This window comes from Kogia breviceps, chromosome 9, assembly GCF_026419965.1.
Source record: "Kogia breviceps isolate mKogBre1 chromosome 9, mKogBre1 haplotype 1, whole genome shotgun sequence".
Taxonomy (NCBI): domain Eukaryota; kingdom Metazoa; phylum Chordata; class Mammalia; order Artiodactyla; family Physeteridae; genus Kogia; species Kogia breviceps.
The window spans coordinates 56,691,408-56,713,207 of NC_081318.1; the positions used below are offsets into that span (position 1 = coordinate 56,691,408).

Here is a 21,800-nt window from a genome sequence, read left to right on the forward strand (position 1 = left end):
TATACAGATTTCTTCTCCAAGTTTTTTTTTTTCTTCTTCTCCAAGTTTTGACTCCCTCTGCTATTTCCCTGCTTTTGTTTACTTTTCAGAATTCTCAGGTAGTTTGTTTTTGTATTTTGTTCAGAGTTTTCAGTTGCAGTCGGTGGGAGAGAGGCCATAGCAAGCTTACTTTATGCTGACTGGAATTACAAATCTCTATGTAGTGGTTTTTTATTCCACAATTTACATGCAGTTATTATTGCTTAATACCTATCAGTGTTTAGATTTATCCACATATTTACAAAAAAATTTTTATGTTCTAATCCTTTCTTAGGCCTTAACTTCTAGGATCATTTTTCTGCTTTTTAAGGGACATCCTTTAGAAGTTCTTTTATTGATGGTCTATTCAGAGTAAACTCTGTTTTTGTCTTTATTTTATATCTTTATTTTGTTTTTATTTATGAAAGATCGTTTTGTTCACCATTTGAATCTGGGTTGACAGTGATTTTTATGTCAAAACTGTAAAGATAACATTCCATTGTTTTCTGACTTTTCTTGTTTATGCTAAGAAAGTGCTTGTCATTTTAACTGTTGTTCCCTCATAGGGAATACATTTTTTCTCTGGGAACTTTAAGGTCTTCTCTTTGGTTTTGGTGTTCTCTTTATTTGTTCTTCTATGATTCATTGGCCTTCTTGAATCTTAGGAGTGGTGTATTCTGTATTCTCAGTCATTATCTCATGAAATATTTTCTTTCCATTGTTCTCTAGTGTGTTCTCCTGGAACTCTTGATTAGATAGATGTTGGTTGAATATTCTCACTCTGTTCCTCATATCTCTTTGCTTCTCTTTCACATTTTTAATCTTTTTGTCTTTCCATGTTGCATTCTTAGTATTGTGAGACAGGCAGATGAGGTTCAAGACAAGAGATTAAAATAGAGGCCAGTTTTAAGGCCTTGACCACTAGTTAGATAAGATTGAAGGTATGTTTTGCTAAGCTGTATTGCCTAGTTCACTAATTCTTTCATCTCTGTCTTTGACATTTTGCTGTAATGAGCATATTTTCCAGATGATAGTGTCCAGAATATTACCACCAAACCCTGGTTCTGGATAAGCTGGCACAGGCATTCAGGAAGTCCAGTTTAGTAGGTGAGATGTAGTAGTGCTTTGTCTGGGCAGAAACAGTATAATATGTAGTGTTTAAGGTGCTTGAGCTCTATAATTAGACACAGTTTGATTCAGATCTCTAACATTTGTTACATATGTTACCATTGATATGGCTCCTAATCTTGCTGTGCTTCAGTTTTCCCAGCACTGACTACTGTTATTATAATTATTCTTCCTAATTCAATTGTAACAGATCTTCCAGGCAGATTTGTTCTGATGTGGAAGTAATAGTATAATGTTACATTTTAGAAGGTGGGCCTAGGTAAGACTGCAAAATTTCAACCCCCCTTTCACCATTTATTTGCTCTTTGTTTTGGGGGTCAAAGAGACAAGCAGATCACTCAATCTTTTAATCTACTTAATCTTTCTCTTTAGTTTCCTCATATGATTAAATTGGGGTAATAATTGTACCTACCTTGTAGGATTTTTATTTTCATTTTTATTAAAAAAATTTTTTTAACATTTTTATTGGAGTATAATTGCTTTACAGTGTTGTGTTAGTTTTTGCTGTATAACAAAGTGAATCAGCTATATGTATACATATATCCCCATATCCCCTCCCTCTTGTGTCTCCCTCTCACCTTCCCTATCATATCCCTCTAGGTGGTCACAAAGCGTGGAGGTGATCTCCCTGTGCTATGTAGTTGCTTATTGTAGGATTTAAATGAAATAATACAAGGGATTGATAAATGATTATTGCTGCTTTTATTCTTGTTGTACTTGTCCGTCATCATCAGCATTATTCTATTGAAGTAGGACTCCATTCAGCTGCTAGAAGACATAGCAAATGGGAGGAAGGAGGGGAGGCTAGCAGGAACCAGGTGGGAATCAAGACCCCAGGTATGCAAATCAGGTTCAAGACAGGACATTAACATATATGTGGAAGCTAGAAAAATGGTACAGATGAACCTATTTGCAAAGCAGAAATAGAGGCACAGACGTAGAGAACAAACATATGGACACTAAGGAGGGTAAGGCGGGGTCGAATGGATTGGGAGATTCGGATTGACGTATATACACTACTACGTATTAAATAGATAACTAGTGAGACCCTGCTTTATAGCACAGGGAACTCTATTCAGTGCTCTGTGGTGACCTAAATGGGAAGGAAGTCCAACAAAGAGGGGATATATGTATACATATAGCTGACTCACTTCACTGTACAGCAGAAACTAACACAACACTGTAAAGCAACTATACCCCAATTTAAAAAGATAAAAAGAAAAGACAGGACATTAAAGTGATAGTTCAGTTATATGGCCAGGACCAACAGGCAAAACAGAAAAGGTTGAAGGTCAATAGGCACAAAAATTTCAAATCCCAGGCATGCTGTATCTTATATCTTAGACTATGGCAATCAGGCTTCCCCCACTGCAAATTATATGTGGAGATGGGACTCAGAATAAAGTTATCCATACAGTTCATTCTCAGAGGCTTAGACTTGTCAGAGCCAAGGCTGCTAGTCAGAATTTCTAAGTACCTGTGGTAGATGAAACTAAAATAAGCAGGAATTCAGGATGACAGTTGAAGTGGAAAGTAAAATAGATTAGATTGAATTGTATCATCATCCTTACCAATGATGCCGAAAGCTCAGCTTCTCTGTACACTGGTGCCGAATCAAATCTCGGAGACAGAGTTTGAGATGAAGTATTGATAGAAAAGGATAGCTTTAGTGCTTTGCCAGGCAAAGGGCGACACAGCAGGCTCCTGCCCTCGAAACTGTGTCCCACCCCTGGAGGATTTGATGAGTTTTAAAGCAAGAGTTTAAGAGTGGGGTCTCTGACAAGATCAGGGTGTTCCCAGGGCTTGCCCTCCCTTAATCTCGTCTGAGGTTGTTGGTCTTCTAATCTTGATGACCTTCTCTGGTCCCTTTAATCTTGCCTCAGGTTGTTTCTTGGCTGTTCCTCCCTTGATGAGCAACTGTTGGAATCTACCCTTTGGAACTCAGGGAAGGTCATGGAGGCTGGAGTCTTGCCTACAAGAAACGGAGGACAAAAAAAGGCCTCCGTGCCTGTGAGCCGCACAGGGCCTCGCTAGGTTTCACTAATCACAGAAACCTAGTGTTACTGAGTCCAAGTTCTCTCTGCTCACTGCACAACAGGCTAGTAAATCGGGAGACGAGGTTTTGAGGCAAGAAATACAACTTTATTCGGAAAGCCAGCAGACCGAGAAGATGGCAGGCTAATGTCTCCAAAAAACCATCTTATTGGGGTTTGGATGCCAATTTCTTTTAAGAACAGAGAGTGGGAAGAGGTGGGGAAGTAATGTAAAAAGGCCGTTTAGTCTCACAGATATCTCGTGGAATGGTCAGCCTCAGGGAAGGGATGTGTTAATTTCTTCTATTCACAGGTGGGCAGGGTCAGATTATCTCCCTGTGAGCTGAACAAAGGCTCTTTAGTTTCACATTCAGGCAGAGGGGCAGGGTTCCCTGAGGCAGGCCATTATGTATGATTATAATAACAAAAGCAACAAAAAGCAAAGGTTAAAGTAAAAGAAACAGATTGAAAGGTGGAGTCAAAATTGGCTTTTCCCTGTTACACTCCTGCTGTACTTCTGGGGATTTACTGCAAGGAAATAAGAAAGAATATGGGCAATGATATGGTTTAAAAGATTTCATAACAGTGGTGTTTAGTGTTAAGAATGGATTCAGTCTGAATGTCAACAGAGAATTGATTAAATAAATGTATAGTACATCTGTATAATATGAAACTTTAAACCCATTAAAAATTATGTAGAAATGTATTTCTTGACTTAAAGATATTTAATTTCTATACCAAACATTTATTGCTGTTACGGTAAGAAAAAAAATTTTACAATTATTGATTTTTAAAAGGCAGGCAGTAAAATACTTTGACAGTAGATTCATTGTAAAATAGAGAATCTTTATCTCCTTATCACTTTATCCTAGGATTTCTTTTAGTTTAAAAGCATGAGGCCATCTTTTTACTAATTCGTGTAATTTTGAGAGGTAACTTGCTTTTTAAATTCCTGGTAGTATTTATAGATCTAATCGTTTTTTGTTGCTTCATTTCTTTAGGTCATTGTGTCAATGAGTATAGCATTTGCTCAGCAAACTGAACTATCTAGAATATCTGGGGAAAAAGAAGATGCTCCATCTTCAAAACAAGCATCTGCTCTCTGTCAGGAAGAACATTATTTAAATGAAATGAAATTATCACAAGGTCACTTTGGTTTTCAGACTTTCAAGGCAACAGACAAGAAATTTAAAGAAGAATTTAAACCACTTAGTAAAGAGTTAGGAGAAGATGGAAAGGAAGTTCTGTTATCAAACAGGGGTAATCTTGATGATATACTAGAATCAAAGGACCGTGAACTGACTATTTCAGAAGAAATGTTCTCCAAAGATAAAACATTTATGGTCAGAGAATCTGTAAGTATGCTTCCTTAAGTATAAAAACTTATTTAAAAAGTGTGACTTTCCTTACTATAAAAATATTAACAGTAATATTGCTTAATGGAGAAGATAAGTATTCAATTCAGTCTCAACTTGGGATTTTTAAAGTGTAAGAATAAATGACTTAATATTATTATTAAATAAAACTAGTCAGATTCATAGTATTCTTATTTGTCCTATACACATTGTACATGGTAAAACCTCATTGTAAGTTATACCTACATTAATTTTGTTTCAGTCAATTCAAGATCAGTTATACTACAATTTGGCAATATGTATGATTAAAAGATTTGCTTAATTTAATAGGATAATATCACAAGGAAAGAGCTACCCATTTGAGAAGACAATTTAAAGCGTTCTACTCTATTTATACTAATTCTCTTTTTCTTTACTTACTCATTAATAGAGGATCTATCCTGTGTCTATACCTCAACTGTTTGGGCCTTTAACAGAATGTAGTAAATTCTGCTTCTTTTAAAATTATCTTAATTCAAATTTTTTATTAATGTTCATGATAGGTTATATCTTTTTAGAGGCATATTCAATTAAAATTGTCAACTCTTTATGAAGTGCAAAGTTGTGAGGTAGTCATGTAAAGCTCTTTAATTTGCCAGCAACTGTTCAAGGCAGAATGATTTGTTGAAGTAGTAGCTCTTCAGGAATTGAGGTACTTGTTGAAACCCATTAAGGAGTGGACTTCTTATGAGTATGAAAAAGTGGAATATAAGGCTTTTATTTCCAAATAAAAATTATTGAAGTTTGTTTCTTATCAAGCATTTATCTGTAGTACTCAGATGACCACTGCATAATATAAAGAGATAAAATTTCTCTTTTTATAAATTTAATTTTAAAATATAAGTATTCCATTTATATTATTTCCTTATAAAATGTCAAGAGAAATAATGGAGTTATTCATTAAGAGTAGAAGGAATCTTGAATGTCTTTCTTAATTCTTCTCCCTTAGATTACGTCTGAAATAACTGATAGTTACTTTGCTTTTGGAGAACAACATGTATAATGATAATAAACTAACTTCACATTGATTTGAATTTATAATTAAGGCAAATTTTAAAAATTACGTTTAGTTTAATTATGGGAATTTTAAAATGAGGTGCTTTGTGGGGTATTAAAATTACTTTCGTTTGTATTTAAAATATCAATGCTGACAGATTGCCACAAAGTGTTTTATGGTTGAATTATTTATTTATTTATTTATTTTTACTGTTATAGCTCCATGATGAGATTTTGGTATCGAGTATGGATGCTTCTAGACAACTAATGTTAAATGAAGAACAGTTAGAAGATATGAGGCAGGAACTTGTACGACAATACCAGGAACATCAACAGGCAACGGAACTTTTAAGGCAGGCACACATGCGGCAGATGGAGAGACAGCGGGAAGACCAGGAACAGCTGCAAGAAGAGATCAAGAGACTGAATAAACAATTAGCCCAGGTATGGGACCCAGAGTCCCTTTCCTCCCCAGTTAAAATAGCAGTGTTCTTTATATAGCTTTTTTTTTTTTAAGTCAGAATTATTGTCGTGATCTGAATAAATGCAAATATTTAACATCAGGAACAGACTCCACCAGCACAACAGCCTAAGATCTTGTTAGGAACACCTAACTCAACCTTGGAGTGCACTATCTCTCTACTGTTTGACTTATCTGCCATTTTAGGCATTGAAAAAGTGGTTACAAGGCTGTTTGTTTTTAAACATTCCATTGACCATACATGGCAAAAGTACTTTGACAGTTGTGGAAATTCTTTGTGCTGAGGTGCAGTTGATATTCAGTTTTCCCATGTTTATTTATACTTTTGTGAGTCCACCAATTAGCATCTCCAAGGTTTACCTTTATCTATCTTTATTCTGTCTTTTTAATCATGAATGGAAATCTGAAGTAGTATGTTTCTGGAACTTTCTCCAGGGAAACATCTCTTCTTGATTTGAGAAATGCAAATTTACATAATGTTCTTACCACTTTCTTGACTAAATTTACATATTCCTTGGTATTTGGGAGCTGGATTCTTTTCAATTGCTGTATATAATATACTCACAAAATCATTGTAGAAAAGCAAATATTTATGTAAAAGTTCTTATAAAAACAAATTTATTCAATTTATTTTGAAAAGTTACGCTACAACGGACAACAGAGAACTTTTGAAATATAGTTTCAGATATAGAATAATAGGAAAATTGGGAGTTGAACATAAGATATATCATTCAGAAAAATTAATTTTGCTTTTCTTCATTGCATTTTGTGAATTTAAACTTCTGAATTTTCAATGCAAAACTGGCATATAAAAATAATATTAATTGAACTGCAAAAATTGCTGAATATTTAGGCCTAATTAGCTTTTTTTTTAAGTTTCAAATTTTGCATTGAACTTTATATATGCTTTTAACCCCTAATCATGGAATATGAAGCAGGGTAGAACCAGGGCCTGTTGGTTCCAGGGGGTTAAAAGAAGTCTGCTTAATATTCCTGCTTTTTCCTTCTATCGCAAACAATATTCTCTCATGACCTTTTTTCTTATTTAGAGATCCTCAATAGATAATGAAAACCTGGTTTCAGAGAGAGAGAGGGTGCTTTTAGAGGAGCTGGAAGCACTAAAGCAGCTGTCTCTAGCTGGAAGAGAGAAGCTGTGTTGTGAGCTGCGCAACAGCAGTACGCAAACACAGGTAGTATGGACTTTGACCCACCTAGGAGCAGTGGATCCACAATGCAGTAGGATCTGTGTGTCTTTGTTGTTTGTGTGAAATGTATTTTTTATAGGTATGAGCTTAACATATTTGTGATTGTTTACATGTAAGGTAGGTGGGGTCAAGATGCCTTACATTCCATTTAAGGTAATTTGAATCTGACAGTGGTTTAGCAACAGCTGTTGTTTCACCAAGGAGCAGAGTAACCTAACAAACTTTATAAAGTTGCATTATAGCATGCCTTAGCTTGAACCCATTAAAATTTTTTTCATCTGTGCACCAGACTATTTTTATCTTTTTTGATAATGCTAATCTCTTGATAAAATATAGTTAAATACTATTTCAAACAGTATCTGTTTTGCACGCAGAGGTTTCCTCTGTTTCATGTCATAACAATATAGAATGACATGCTATTTCCAAGATGACAGGTTTTCTTTCTATCTTGTCCTCTCTATCTTTATATAAACTTAAACAGAATGCAAATGAAAACCATGGAGAAGTTGAGGAGCAGACCTTTAAAGAAAAGGAATTGGACAGAAAACCTGAAGAGGTGCCTCCTGAAATTCTGTCCAATGAAAGGTATACAGAATGTATATTTTTTCAATGTAAAGTGAGTTAAAATAGTTGTCTCAATATTATAAACTTTATTTGTCCTTATTTTTATTTTGTACATTTATTTTATTTGTACATTGTACTCTGTATAAAATGATCAGTTTTTGATGATTAAATAGACAATTTTTAAAAATCTTTTGTATATAAAGTAATTTTATTGGATATTGATCATACACTTCACTCAGTGAATGATAAGGCATTCTTTGGTTATTGAACCTTTCTTGATTTTATTCTGCTCAGATGCCATTTTTTATCCTAAAAAACAAAGTTGTGCTTGTGAATTTATTCCTTCACTGTTTGGACATGCATTCAGTATAAGCCACCCCCTGGTTTGTTCATGATGAGAAAAAAAATGATTTTAGTGATAGTCTGCATTTAACTTCTTTCATGCATTTACTTTATAACAGATGAGACCTTTTAATCCACATCTCACTTTTTTAGAGGAATAAATTAATGATCCGATGTTAACAAAACTTTCCCTTACTTTGATTTTATAGAGATTAATATGAAAATGAGAATAGTTACCCCACATTAGTATTAGGAGTTTAAGCACAGTATTTTAAAGTTTGTTTTGGTCAAATGAAAATGATTTCTCTAATTTTAAATTAAAACTAATATCTACTAACTTAATTTCCTCCTTTTCCAATCTGTGACTGTCAACCCTCTGTGTCCTCCTAACCTCCTTCCTCAGCTTGCATGGAGGAATTTGGCCCCTAAGATTTTGGCTTCCCCATTGGATCATCAGTATGGAACACAGTCAGTATGGAACTCAAACAAGAAAGACAGTGTATGAAAATTTAGAGTTACCATGGCAATATAAAATAAACAAAGTGTTTATTTTATATTACTTATCTCTAATTGGTATATTTTTAAAATTATACAGTGTTTAATTTTTAGGAATTTTTGTAGTGAGTGTTGATAAATGAGTATTCCTATTTATTTCTTTTTACCATCATATTAATTTTAATCATTTCTCTTTTGTAGAAATATTTTCAAATTATCCTAGTCTGGGGGTGTTTGGGGCTTGAACAAAACCTCAGAAAAAGTTATAGAAATAAAGCCCTTTACTTACTTCCTGCTAATAACTAAATTATTTAGAGTTTTATTTTTAATTTCCTTGCTTATGTAACCAGAGAACTTGATCTAGGTGTAAAAATAGAACTGTCTGTTTCACTTGACAAATGCTGAAGGAAGACCGCTCCATTTATTACTTTTTCTTACGTCACATGCCTGTGAAAACAGATATCCTTTAACCATCTTGTCAGTGATCTCCCACAGTGTGAAGTTGAGAGAGAAACTTTCTTAAGTCAGAGGACCTTTACCATGAAAGCTTCTTGTTTTGTCTCCATGTATGAAATATATAGTTTGCCACTGTAGTACCTTTGTTGAATTAAGCTGTTAGGACAAGAGAGTTGTTTAGTTATTCAAAAGGTTAATCAGTTAACCTTCTAAGTCACCGTTTATGGAAGTATATTTCTTGACACATGAAGATGTTTGTGTTAAGGAAAAAATGAAAGCTTATGAAAACACTTTGTCCAGGGTAATCCCATTTTTGTTTCTAAAATGTCTGTATTTATGAGAGGAAGAGGAGGGAAAATGTCTAGAAGGCTAGGCATTAAAATGTTAACCGTGATTATCTGTGAGTACTAAGATATTTTGGTGGATGGTTAGCAACATTTTTTAAATTTTTAAAAATAAGAATGTATTACTTGTAAAAAAAGAGAAATGCACTATTAATTCCATTTGGTTGAAAATAGGTTCCTTCTCCTGGCTGAAATGAGTGTGGTATATGTAACTTGAGAAGTTTCTGTCTCTGGAGCAGATATAATAATCAACTGCTCAGGGTATATTACCTCTGGTGTTAGCAGATAATGAAATTGTACTATAGACCTTTTTAAAAACAGGTCTCTGCCTATTTTTGTAATTTAACCATGTAGATCATCACCATTAAGTTACAGAAATACAAGCATTTTTTTTTCTGGTGGAAATTTTGAATTTTTTAAAAATATATTATTTAACATACAAGAAGATTAAATGTAAAATATATAAGAGTAACCATTAGTGGTATTACTAGCTCAATAACTTGCATATGCTTAGGTACTGCCACACTTTTTAAAACTGAAATTTTGCATCTCCCTAAAATTTTCTTCAAATTTGCAAACTCTACTGGCTTAAAAATTTAGTTATTTGATTTCTTTCAGGTCAGTAAAGTGCTGTACATTTTCAAAAAATAGTTCACTGATGAAAATTTTTCAGAAGAAAACAAAATTTATAATTATAAAATAAATACAAAAAGCACTTCACTGTAAGTGCTATTGCATATTATTGTAATAGGATCATATGAAGTTTTATTTTTTAAGTCAAATATTTTGTAGTGTATTTTTTTGTGGAACATAAGTGTTTGCTTTAAAAAGATTACATATTTTAATAAATGTTTCCTTATCTATACAGGTATACACTCCAGAAAGCTAATAGCAGACTTCTGAAGATCCTCTTAGAAGTTGTAAAGACAACAGCAGCTGTTGAAGAAACAATTGGTCGCCATGTCCTTGGTATTCTAGATAGATCTAGTAAAGGCCAGTCATTGACCAGCCTGATTTGGAGGTCAGAAGCAGAGACACCAATAAAGTCATGTGTGCATGAGGAACATACAGGAGGTAAAAGTTTTATATGCTATTGAAACTCTTGTCATTATCTTCAGTAAATCTTGCTGAGTTCAGGGCACTTTACTAGTGTTGAAAATACAGAAGAGAGAATAGTATTTTCCAATAAAAAGACCTCCAAACATAAATACAGTAGAGCCACTCTTCTTAAGACACCGTTATTGTTTAACATTTGCAAATGGGTGTCTTAGAGTTCTCATTACATATACTCAGGGTTATTACTCTGCTACATAAACCAAAGGCTGTTTAATTTCTCCACCAATAAAAGAAAAATTCCATATCACCACTCAGGTCCCTTACCAATATCTGTGAGGTATAAGCAACATTCTGAAATCACCCTCTAAAGGGAAGAGTTTTTCTGAGATGGAGAAAGATAGGATCTGGACGCTTGAACCAGAAGATCAAGGCCTTCCTTTACTACCATTCCATACCCAAGAACTTTTCTCCAGTTGGAAGCCAGTCATCTAAAAATAAAAATGCCAGTTTATGCAATTTTTGAGAACATTCTGTTTGTTAAGTTTCATGTGGAGAAACGAGAAGAAATTATCCCACTTAGAGAAAGTTTGCTTAATTACAGATTGGGCAATAATATGTTTCTAAGTGCAGAGAAAAGCTTGATTTGGAATTTTAAGTAAAATTGATTTTAAAAACTTAGTTGAATTCAAAGATAATTTTAAAAACTGCTTTTAGTAAAGTAAGAGCCGAAATAATACTGTAACTTTAAACTTTAAAACTCACTCTTTTCAAACTTTGTAGAAGTTTTTTTTTTTTAATAATTAACTTCACTCTTAGTTAAGTTCTCAGTCAAGGGCTATGTGTTTTCTGCATATGAATCTTGATGTATTCAAAAGAATTAAGTAATATTTTCTTGATCTCATTGTAAAAGTATTTATCAAATTATGTGTTTTTAAAAACAATTATCTCATAAGCTAGTTTCACTTAACCATTTGGGAAAGGGGGCATTTTGCTGTGCTACAGGTAAGACCTACACCATATTCAAAAGACACTCTGAGGAGTGTTCTGTACATTACAAGAATATTTTGTGCTTTTCTTGTTAGCAGTTCTCCTAGACATTTCTCCAAGTGGTTGCTGAAGAATTCGGCAAACAACATCTTTTTTTTTTTTAATAAATAAATTTATTTATTTATTTATTTTTGGCTGTGTTGGGTCTTTGTTGCTGTGCATGGGCTTTCTCTAGTTGTGGAGAGCGGGGGCTACTCTTCATTGCAGTGTACAGGCTTCTCATTGCGGTGGCTTCTCTTGTTGCAGAGCATGGGCTCTAGGCACGCGGGCTTCAGTAGTTGTGGCTCGCAGGCTCTAGAGTGCAGGCTTAGTAGTTGTGGCGCATGGGCTTAGTTGCTCCATGGCATGTGGGATCTTCCTGGACCAGAGCTCAAACCTGTGTCCCCTGCATTGGCAGGCGGATTCTTAACCACTGTGCCACCAGGGAAGCCCCAAACAACGTATCTTAAAGGACAGCAAACTCACTTTCAGAGCAGTGTTCCTATAGTTATAAAAAGGAATAAATTGGTAATTTGTTGTTGTTGTATTACTTTTATTTTATTTATTTTTAATTTTTATTGGAGTATAGTTGCTTTATAATGTGTTAGTTTCTACCATACAGCAAAGTGAATCAGCTATACATATACATATATGCCCTCTTTTTTGGATTTCCTTCCCATTTAGGTCACCACAGAGCATTGAGTAGAGTTCCTGTGCTATACAGTAGGTTCTCATTAGTTATTTTATACATAGTATCAATAGTGTATATATGTCAATCCCACTCTCCCAATTCATCCCCCCGCCGCCCCCCGCTCTTGTATCCATGCATTTGTTCTCTATGTCTGTGTCTGTTTTTCTGCTTTGTAAATAAGAACGTCTATAGCAAGTTTTTCAGACTCCACATATATGCATTAATATATGATATTCTTTCTCACTTCACTCTGTATGACAGACTCTAGGTCCATCCACATCTCTACAAATGACCCAATTTCGTTCCTTTTTATGGCTGTGTAATATTCCATTGTATATATGTACCACATCTTCTTTTTCCGTTCCTCTGGTATGGACATTTAGGTTGTTTCCATGTCCTGGCTGTTGTAAATAGTGCTGCTGTGAACATTGGGGTGTATGTGTCTTTTTGAGTTATGATTTTCTCTGGGTATATGCCCAGTAGTGGGATTGCTGGGTCACATGGTAGTTCTGTTTTTAGTTTTTTTAAGGAACCTCCATACTGTTCTCCAAAATGGCTATATCAATTTACATTCCCACCAACAGTGCAACAGGTTTCCCTTTTCTTCACACCCTCTCTAGCATTTATTGTTTGTAGATTTTGTGATGATGGCCATTCTGACCAGTATGAGGTGATAACCTCATTGTAGTTTTGATTTGCATTTCTCTAATAATTAGTGATGCTGAGCATCTTTTCATGTGTTTGTTGGCCATCTGTGTGTCTTCTTTGGAGAAATGTCTATTTAGGTCTTCTGCCCAGATTTTGATTGAGTTGTTTGTTTTTTTGATACCAAGCTGCATGAGCTGCTTGTATATTTTGGAGATTAATCCTTTGTCAGTTGCTTTGTTTGCAAATATTTTCTTCCATTCTGAAGGAGCTTTTAAGTTTCATATGGTCCCATTTGTTTATTTTTGTTTTTATTTTCATTACTCTAGGAGGTGGGTCAGAAAAGATCTTGCTGTGATTATATGATTATGTTTAATTTATGTCAAAGAGTGTTTCTCCTGTTTTTCCTCTAAGAGTCTTACAGTATCTGGCCTTACATTTAGGTCTTTAATGCATTTTGAATTTATTTTTGTGTATGTTGTTAGGGAGTTCTAATTTCATTCTTTTACATGTAGCATAAAGGATTATGTTATATTCCTTTTCTGTGAGAAGGCAGACCTGAAAGAACATCTGATCTACTAGCCTACTTTCTTATGCATGGTTATGCATCTAAGTCTCCCGATATAGATTAAATATGTCTATGTCCTATTTTAAGATATCCAATAATAGAGTAGTTTTTCAATTATAAGTAATTTAATCAGTTCAGTTTTACAATTGTATTGAACAATGTCTTTTTGCTCTCTGCTTTACACCAATTCTCAGTCCAGTGAAGGAGGCACTGAAATTCCGATTCAAGGCAAAATAAAACCATGGTACTTAACGTTTTACTTAATACCACTTTATTATGTATTTGAATCAATTAAGCCTTTTGAAATAAATATTTAATTATTTAACTGTTAATAGATACTGAAAGAATAATGTTAAATTACAAAAGGAAAAAATAAATCCTCTGCTAAGAAATATAGTATGAATACTATAGTAAAGCAGAGGTAAGAATTTTGCTGGTGTTATGTGTAATTTCCATTTAATTAGTTTTTATATTTTTGTGTTTAGCAGTGATGTGCTAGTCTTAGTAACAAAATTAGGAAAATCACTAGTATCATTTGGGGGCACTTAGATTCACTTTGCATCTTGAAGGAAATATTGAATTAATAGAATTTATAATTTAAAACTGAAGAAGATAATGTCTTTAAAATATTGACACCATGTTCCATACGTAAGAATTTTTCTGATGTTTCTTCAGATTTTTAATGAAAGTATTATTGTAAAAACTAAAATGAACTTTTGAAATATTTCTTTTATGTCTTATTTAATATAACAAAAAGCTCAGTTTTAATCTGATTATGAAGGAACTCTTGCCTTTCAGTTTTTATATATGACCTTTTGTTGTGAGCAGTAGCACTTGTCATCTATTTGCAGCCCTCAAGTCTGAACTTGTTTAGAGTTTAAACATGTGTGGACTTGTTAACTCTCTAAAAAAATAAATAATTGACTTGCTAATGTTTGCTTCCTCGTAAGAGCAACCTAGTTTATGAAATTGAAGAGAAATTTTGAGCCAGTGTGAAATCGCTTGAACTTGATTGAATATTAGACTAGTTCATAAAAATGAGTTCCCCTAGGATGTGTTGAAAGAAGAGGTCCTTTAGGTCTACATTGTGATGGTTCAGTAGTAAAATACATATACCTCCCCCTTAGAAGACCAGGGACTAAATCTTACTTGCTGCAGCTTTTTTTGGAGCAGTGTGTTGTTACAGCAAGGATACTGGATTAGTATTAGAAAGTCCTTGTTCTAGCTCACTGTGACCTTGAGCAAGTCTCTTAGCCTCCTGGGGCCTCACTTCAGTTTACTCATCTGTTAAGTGTAAGAGTCAGACAAGAGTCAGTGGTTTCCCTTTGGAACCCCAGAGATCTTTAGGCCACTGGGGCAGGGGAATGCGCTATCCTATCACCCGCCCTGCTTAAACTGAGAAGCTTGTTGCTATCTGTATCGAATGAACATGGTAAAATCCATTAAAAAAGTGACTGAAGACCTTTTGAATAACCGTCATCTGCCATGTTTAAGATACAGATCTGAGTGGTTGGCCAATCTGAAATCATGATTCTGTTCACCAAACGTCATTCTGAGATTTCTATTGGCATTTTATGAAATTGCCCTGCCAATTTATCTTTCTCTCTAATTTTTCCTGACAAAGACTAGTTATAATAAATACAGTATAAGTTTGATGTTGTTCTCATTCCTTTATTTCACTGGAATAAACAAAGTTCTGTATCTTCATTGGAACGTATTTGATTATTTTTATTTGTTTATATCTTCAAAATGTTATCAGTAAAATACATTAAGCTGGTTCACATCTTTATATTTTCTAGGTACTATTTTAATAGTATTATTTTAATAGGTGTCTATTTTTTTATTAGCCATTTAAAAAATTAACATTCAGTGGCTTTTTATAAGCCATTTTGTTTTATATATCCTTTTTTTTTTTTTTTTGCGGTACGCGGGCCTCTCACTGTTGTGGCCTCTCCTGTTGCGGCCTCTCCCGTTGCGGAGCACAGGCTCCAGACACGCAGGCTCCGGTCGCGCAGGCTCAGCAGCCATGGCTCACGGGCCCAGCTGCTCTGCAGCATGTGGGATCTTCCCGGACCGGGGCACGAACCCGTGTCCCCTGCATCGGCAGGCGGACTCTCAACCACTGCACCACCAGGGAAGCCCTGTTTTATATATCCTTTGTATTTTGTGTTCGAGATTTGCTCCCATGCAGTGTATAGTATCTTCAGGTTTTTTCCTCACCATGGATTCCTTCTCTGTACCCTAAAACATGCTGTTATCTTCATAATTTTTAAAAAAAAATTGTTTTTTCTCAACTTTGCTCCTCCCTTAAGGTAAACCGCAACAAACTCTATGAGAGTTTAGACCAGCTCTTGCTTTCACCAGCTTTGGTTTCGGTTTCTATAGTACCAAAGCTGTTCTCTCTAAGGACAGCAGTGACCTTCTGATTGTCACATCCAGTAGCATCTTCTTAGTCCTAAATATTTACTTTTAGGTTAAGTTAGTGATTATATACCATTTCTAGACAAATAACATTATTGAAGTCTCTCTCTTTCTGAAACATTCTCTTCTTGTCTCCAGGAACATCTCTCTCTTGTCTTTCTCTGACCTTTTTTTTTACACAGGTTCTTCTGTTGGCTTATGCTCCAACTGTGTTTGTCCTCTTCTCGCTAAATATTGCTCCTAAAGCAAATGTGTCTACTTGCAAGGTTCAACTCTCACCTTTCTACAGTGACTCCTAAGTCTCTACAGACCCACATTTCTAGAAGTTGACTTCTCTCCTCCACATAGCCCATTAACACTTCAGACTAATCATTTTTCATGCTTACTCTATATACTTTTTCCTAACTTTTTAGTATTTCTCTTAATGACTCTTTTGTCCTCTAAGAATCATCTAAGCTGGAAACCCAGAGTCATCTTTTACTGCTTTTCTTTCTCTCTTGTCTTGTACATTCAGTTTTTTCCAACCTGACTAGCCCCTGTCCATCTTTAACATTTCTTATCTGGGCAATTGAAACAGTATTCTAACCAGACTCTTCTCCTTCTCCAACCCTTCCTCTGCATTGCTGCAGTTTGCTTCCTGATTCACACATTTGATATTATCTTCCTGATCAAAAAAAGATTTACTTCCCCATTATTTATAACAAAAAAACCCAGGTTCCTGAAAAATTTAAGACCATTCACAACTTGGATCCAGCCTACTTTCTAGCGACCCTTTTTCTGCTCTCTCCTCTACCTCATCCTTGCTTCACCACATACTTGCACCCCACAAAGCTGCCTTGATTGCCCATCATATCAGACTATCATCTTTCCTCAGATTTGTTAGACTCTCTGTATCCATTGAAAGGAAATGTCCCTAGAATGCATTTAATTCCTTAGATAAAGATGCTGTATTACATAGGTATTTTTAGTTTTTTTAACACCAGTTGTAAACTAATATTTCTTACTTCCATAACTTCATCAAAAATATCATTTATTTTCTAGACTACATTAATTTTATTTACTGGCTTTGTTAAATACATTGTACTGTACTTTATCTGAACTCACTTTGAATTCTAAGATCATTTTGAACTCACAAATATTTATAAACTGTTAATCCCTATTATCAAGACATTCAGTTTTGAATATGTTGAATAATGTAAGTAAATACCAGTCTAGTTGTTATTTTTCAGTTTTGAAAATAAAAATGCAAAATGAAATTGTATTTGCTGCTACACTAAGAATTAGATAGACCTCTGTAGTAGCAAACATTTAAAGTCATTTTCCCTAGGGACTTCCCTGGTGGTCCAGTGGTTGACTTTGCCTTCCAATGCAGGGGATGTGGGTTCGATCCCTGTCAGAGAGCTAAGATCCCACATGCCTCACTGGCCAAAAAACCAAAACATAAAACAGAAGCAATATTGTAACAAATTCAATAAAGACCTTAAAAAAGAAAAAAGGTCCACATAATGTCATTTTCTAGAATGCAGTTTTGGATTCTTCAGCCAGTGACTTATACAGAGGAGGTGCTTAGTGAATCTTGAATTGTGCTGGGACTTCCCTGGTGGCACAGTGGTTAAGAATCCACCTGCCAATGCAGGGGATACAGGTTCGAGCCATGGTCCTGGAAGATCCCACATGCTGCGAGGCAACTAAGCCCATGCGCCACAGCTGCTGAAGCCCAGGAGCCTAGAGCCCGTGCTCCACAGCAAGAGAAACCACTGCAATGAGAAGCCCATGCATTGCAACGAAGAGTAGCCCCCACTCGCTGCAGCTAGAGAAAGCCTGCACGCAGCAACGGAGGCCCAAGGCAGCCAAAAATAAATAAATAAAATGTTGAATTGTGCTGAGTTCAGATTTTGTATCTGAAACCGCATCTGGTATCATTACTGCATGAGATTGAGACTTCCATATGACACCAGCTACTTTAGCAAGACTTTTTAATAAATAGCTCTTATTCTCCTGGGTGATTGTATCAAACTGAATGTTATTCCAGGTACTTTGGAAATTACAATTTCTTGTGACTTTAATTTGTTAACTTTGTACAGTTACTGATAAGAAATATGTACTACTTGTAATAAAAGAATAGGTGATTCCTCTTCAGGAAATTTCATTGTTCGATTGTAGCATGCTGCCCACAGATAAGTACTGTATTCCCTGGCAGTGATAAATAACATATGCTTTTATTTCAGTTTAGAGAAAACGCTTCTAAAGCTTTATCTTCTGCCCACATAAACTCAATTTTCTTTACATAAGAAAAAAGACTAGTGTGGAAACACAAGTCCATAGTTAAAATTAGAACTGCTTATCAGTCTAACCTTTTCCCAGGATAGCTATTACAAAAGTAGCAAGGGATCTGCTCCATGCAAAATCAAGCATTTCTGTTGTTCCATACACCTGGAATATCCCATTGCACAACATTTTCTTTTCATGTTGTTGTTTAGATATTTGTTTTTCACTATACCATGTGTAATGTCCTTGAGGACAGGAACCAAATCTTGCCACCTATGTGTCTCCATTGCTTAGTAAACCCTATGCAATGGGCATTTAGTAAATATCTGTTGAAAGGTGTTTTAAATTTTTTATCAAAGAAAAAAATACTAATTATCCCAAATATTAATTTCTGCCAAGCCCTATTAGCTAGCATAGCATTATTCTTCCCCTTCTTATACCTGGTAGGTTATCAAATAATATTACATTCTGTATTTGCCTATTTTTTGTTGTTGTTGCAGTGGTAACTAAGATGCCTTATAGTTCCAATGATTTCAAGTTTTAATTTGATTTTATTTTGTAACCTTTTTTTTTTTTACTATAATTATTATAATTTATTTATACCTTTATAATAGTGTTATTCTGGTTACAGATGAATCTAAACCCTCTTATGCTGGAAGTGATATACCAAGAAGTGACAATAGCATGTGGTCCAAAGTACCTGAGGAAGGAACGGAGCTGTCACAGCAGCTCATGAGGAGTGGCTTTACTGGAAATGAAATAGACCCTGAAAGTGAAGAATTTATGTTGAACATTAGCTCTCGACTACAAGCGGCAGTTGAAAAACTCCTAGAAGCCATAAGTGAAACTAGTAGTCAGGTAACCTCCTTATGTTGCTAATATATACTGAGCTGGAAATAGGTTTTCTTTTAAGCCAGGGAACGAGGACTAAATGTTTTCTCTTTACTGTCTCACAGAAATCTAGTTTGGTTCCCCTTTAGTAATTGGTTGTCTTTGTGACAACCAATTGCTAATGGAGTCTTTAAATTCTAAAATTCAATGTTTTAATTTTCAGATTTTTCTAGACTCTTACACGTTACTTTTTTTGATACCAAAAGAGATTTTAACTTTACCATTGTATAAAATATTCCATTATAATATATATATTATTTATTTGAAGGAATGGTATAAGGAATCTAAAGCAAACTGTGTGCTCAAGTATGTCATAGCAGTACTATTAAATATAACAGATCAAGCCTTCCATTCCTTCCCATGATTTTTACATTCTTTTCACAAATATGATTAGAATACCTCACTTTACTACCTTGGTAGGAAATTAGAGTGAGGGACAGTTTCTACATTGAAGTATTGTTTTCATAGAACTTTTGAGAGTATATACCATTGTATTTATACCTTAACTTGCAATTTTCTCTGTTTATAAAATTTTTATACCCTGTATAGTAATTGTCTCTTAAGTACTCTATGCAGAATTTTTAAAATTGTTTGCTGTTTTAAAATGAAGTAATTTCACTTATTTTAAAAATATTTAATTTAACTGTAGAATCACAACTCTCATGTTAATCAAATGAGTGCTTTATTATAATAAGCTACAGGGCCAGTATTATTAACATTTTTCACTGATATCTTTATTCAGAATATTCTAGATCCCATGTGCATTTTAAACAAAAGTTGAGAAGTTGAAAGAGTATCTTTGATCTCTTGCTATTTCTGATGTCTGGCCTCCATTGATGCTACTTTTTTTTCTTTAAGAAATTATTCTGTTTCTGCAGTAGCAATGACTATTGGATGTATCAAATTTGACAAATATTGTGATATATATTGTGTTTTAATGCGAGATTCATTTACTTTTAGGTTAAGTTAATGATTATACACCATTTCTTGAGTCATCTCTTGTCTACTGACCCTTGAAATAATTTGTTAACTTCCTACTATTTGGTTAACATCATTATCAATCCATTATTCTTTTTTTGTCTCTTGATAAGTTGTTATTGGCATTAAACTAAGGAGGCATTATCAAAACAACATATATTTCCAGTGAAATATTTGTCCTCCAAATAGATTTCAGCTCTGAAGACTGTTATCTTAACCAGAGTTTTCCTCAGGTTCATTCTTCTTTGTTGGAAGACAGTCTAAATTTTCTTCTGTGATAGAGTATGGATCATATCTATCTTTGAGAGGAAAAGAATCCTAAAATCACCACACATTGCAGTGAGAATTCACTGATTGGCCAGGGGAATATATCATAATATATCTACTGTTAAACTTCTGGATGGCACCTTGATTGACTGAACAAACTAAGGTATTCATATGCAGTTAAATAGGTCTCAAAAATTATTCCATAGATAAATTCCGAAGATATAATATGATATGATATATAGTTGTAATTTACAGAAGAAATTGCTATCTTTGGGTAATTCTTGTTTTTTTGAAGCTTTCTTTTAAATCAGGTGCAAAATAATTGAAAAGCTTTTGCTTCAGTAACTCAAATTTCCTTGAGCATCCACAGAGAACGAAAAGAAATGTAGTATTCCTGAAAACTCACATCTTTGTGTATTTACTAACAGAAAGGATGACTATTTACACAGACAATGATAGGGGTCCTATCTTCACTAAAAGCACGTATAGTAAGTGCTGTTAAGGAAATGGCACCAACTAAAACCAGCCTCATTTATGTTATTCACTTAACAAGACATTAAATTAAATCTTGGATCCAAGAATTATAATGTTTACTGCATTTTTCTTCAGCCTCAGGTGTGGTAGACTTAAGCTCAAACATTGAAATTATGAATGCTATGTCATAATGTGAAATTCCATAGCTACAGTGAAAAAACACATTTTCTACTAAGATTTGGTATATAAATTTTAAAGTCTTTACTTTTTAAAATTAACATATGCCCTGGATTGGCTTTCTTTTAGAATGCTTATACCTAAGCCACTTTAACAATATGCTACTCTCCTTAGTAAACTGAGCCAATTCTGGCATTTTCTTTCTTTCTTTATTTTGTTGTTGTTGTTGTTTTGTGGTACACGGGCCTCTCACCGCTGCAGCCTCCTCTCCCGTTGCGGAGCGCAGGCTCAGCGGCCATGGCTCACGGGCCCAGCCGCTCCGTGGTACGTGGGATCTTCCCGGACCAGGTCACAAACCCGCATCCCCTGCATTGACAGGCGGACTCAACCACTGCACCACCAGGGAAGCCCTGGCATTTTCACCTGTTGCTTTTCAGCACTTTTAATGCTTGAATGCATATGCATCATAATTATTCCTTTTATTCTGTGAAAGTCATACAGATTATTCTATACTGAATTTCCACATGATCTTGCTTTTTTTTTTCTTTTTTGCTTATTTCAGCCACGTTGGTATTTAATTTCTGTATTTAACTTTTATACCATGAAAACAGCTGTTAATACTTTTCCTTTTTTGACCACTATTAAATACTTTTGACCTGGGTCTTGAGCTCTGTTAATACTGTTGCTACTACCTGATACTCATTGTAATTTATGGACAATCTAGTTAATGCAATATATTTGTCATTTGACACGCCCCATGGAAAAAGGTATATAAATCAGAAGCAATCAATGGTTGGACTTGTTCCTACAGGCTACTGAAGAGAAGCTTTCCCCATAATCCATTAACACTGTCAACAGACAAGTGTGGGAGATCCACCTGAA

The 21,800-nt window shown here is 34.6% G+C and overlaps 1 protein-coding gene across 1 annotated transcript in view; it reads left to right on the plus strand.

The window, feature by feature from the left end:
- Positions 1-21,800, plus strand: part of AKAP9 (A-kinase anchoring protein 9) — a 156,680-nt gene that overhangs the window by 79,889 nt on the left and 54,991 nt on the right. Inside the window, exons 18-23 of the mRNA XM_067042493.1 lie at positions 4,181-4,534; positions 5,789-6,013; positions 7,100-7,240; positions 7,737-7,840; positions 10,325-10,530; positions 18,763-18,989. Of these exons, the coding sequence (XP_066898594.1) occupies positions 4,181-4,534; positions 5,789-6,013; positions 7,100-7,240; positions 7,737-7,840; positions 10,325-10,530; positions 18,763-18,989 (1,257 nt within the window). The remainder of the gene's footprint in view (positions 1-4,180; positions 4,535-5,788; positions 6,014-7,099; positions 7,241-7,736; positions 7,841-10,324; positions 10,531-18,762; positions 18,990-21,800) is intronic.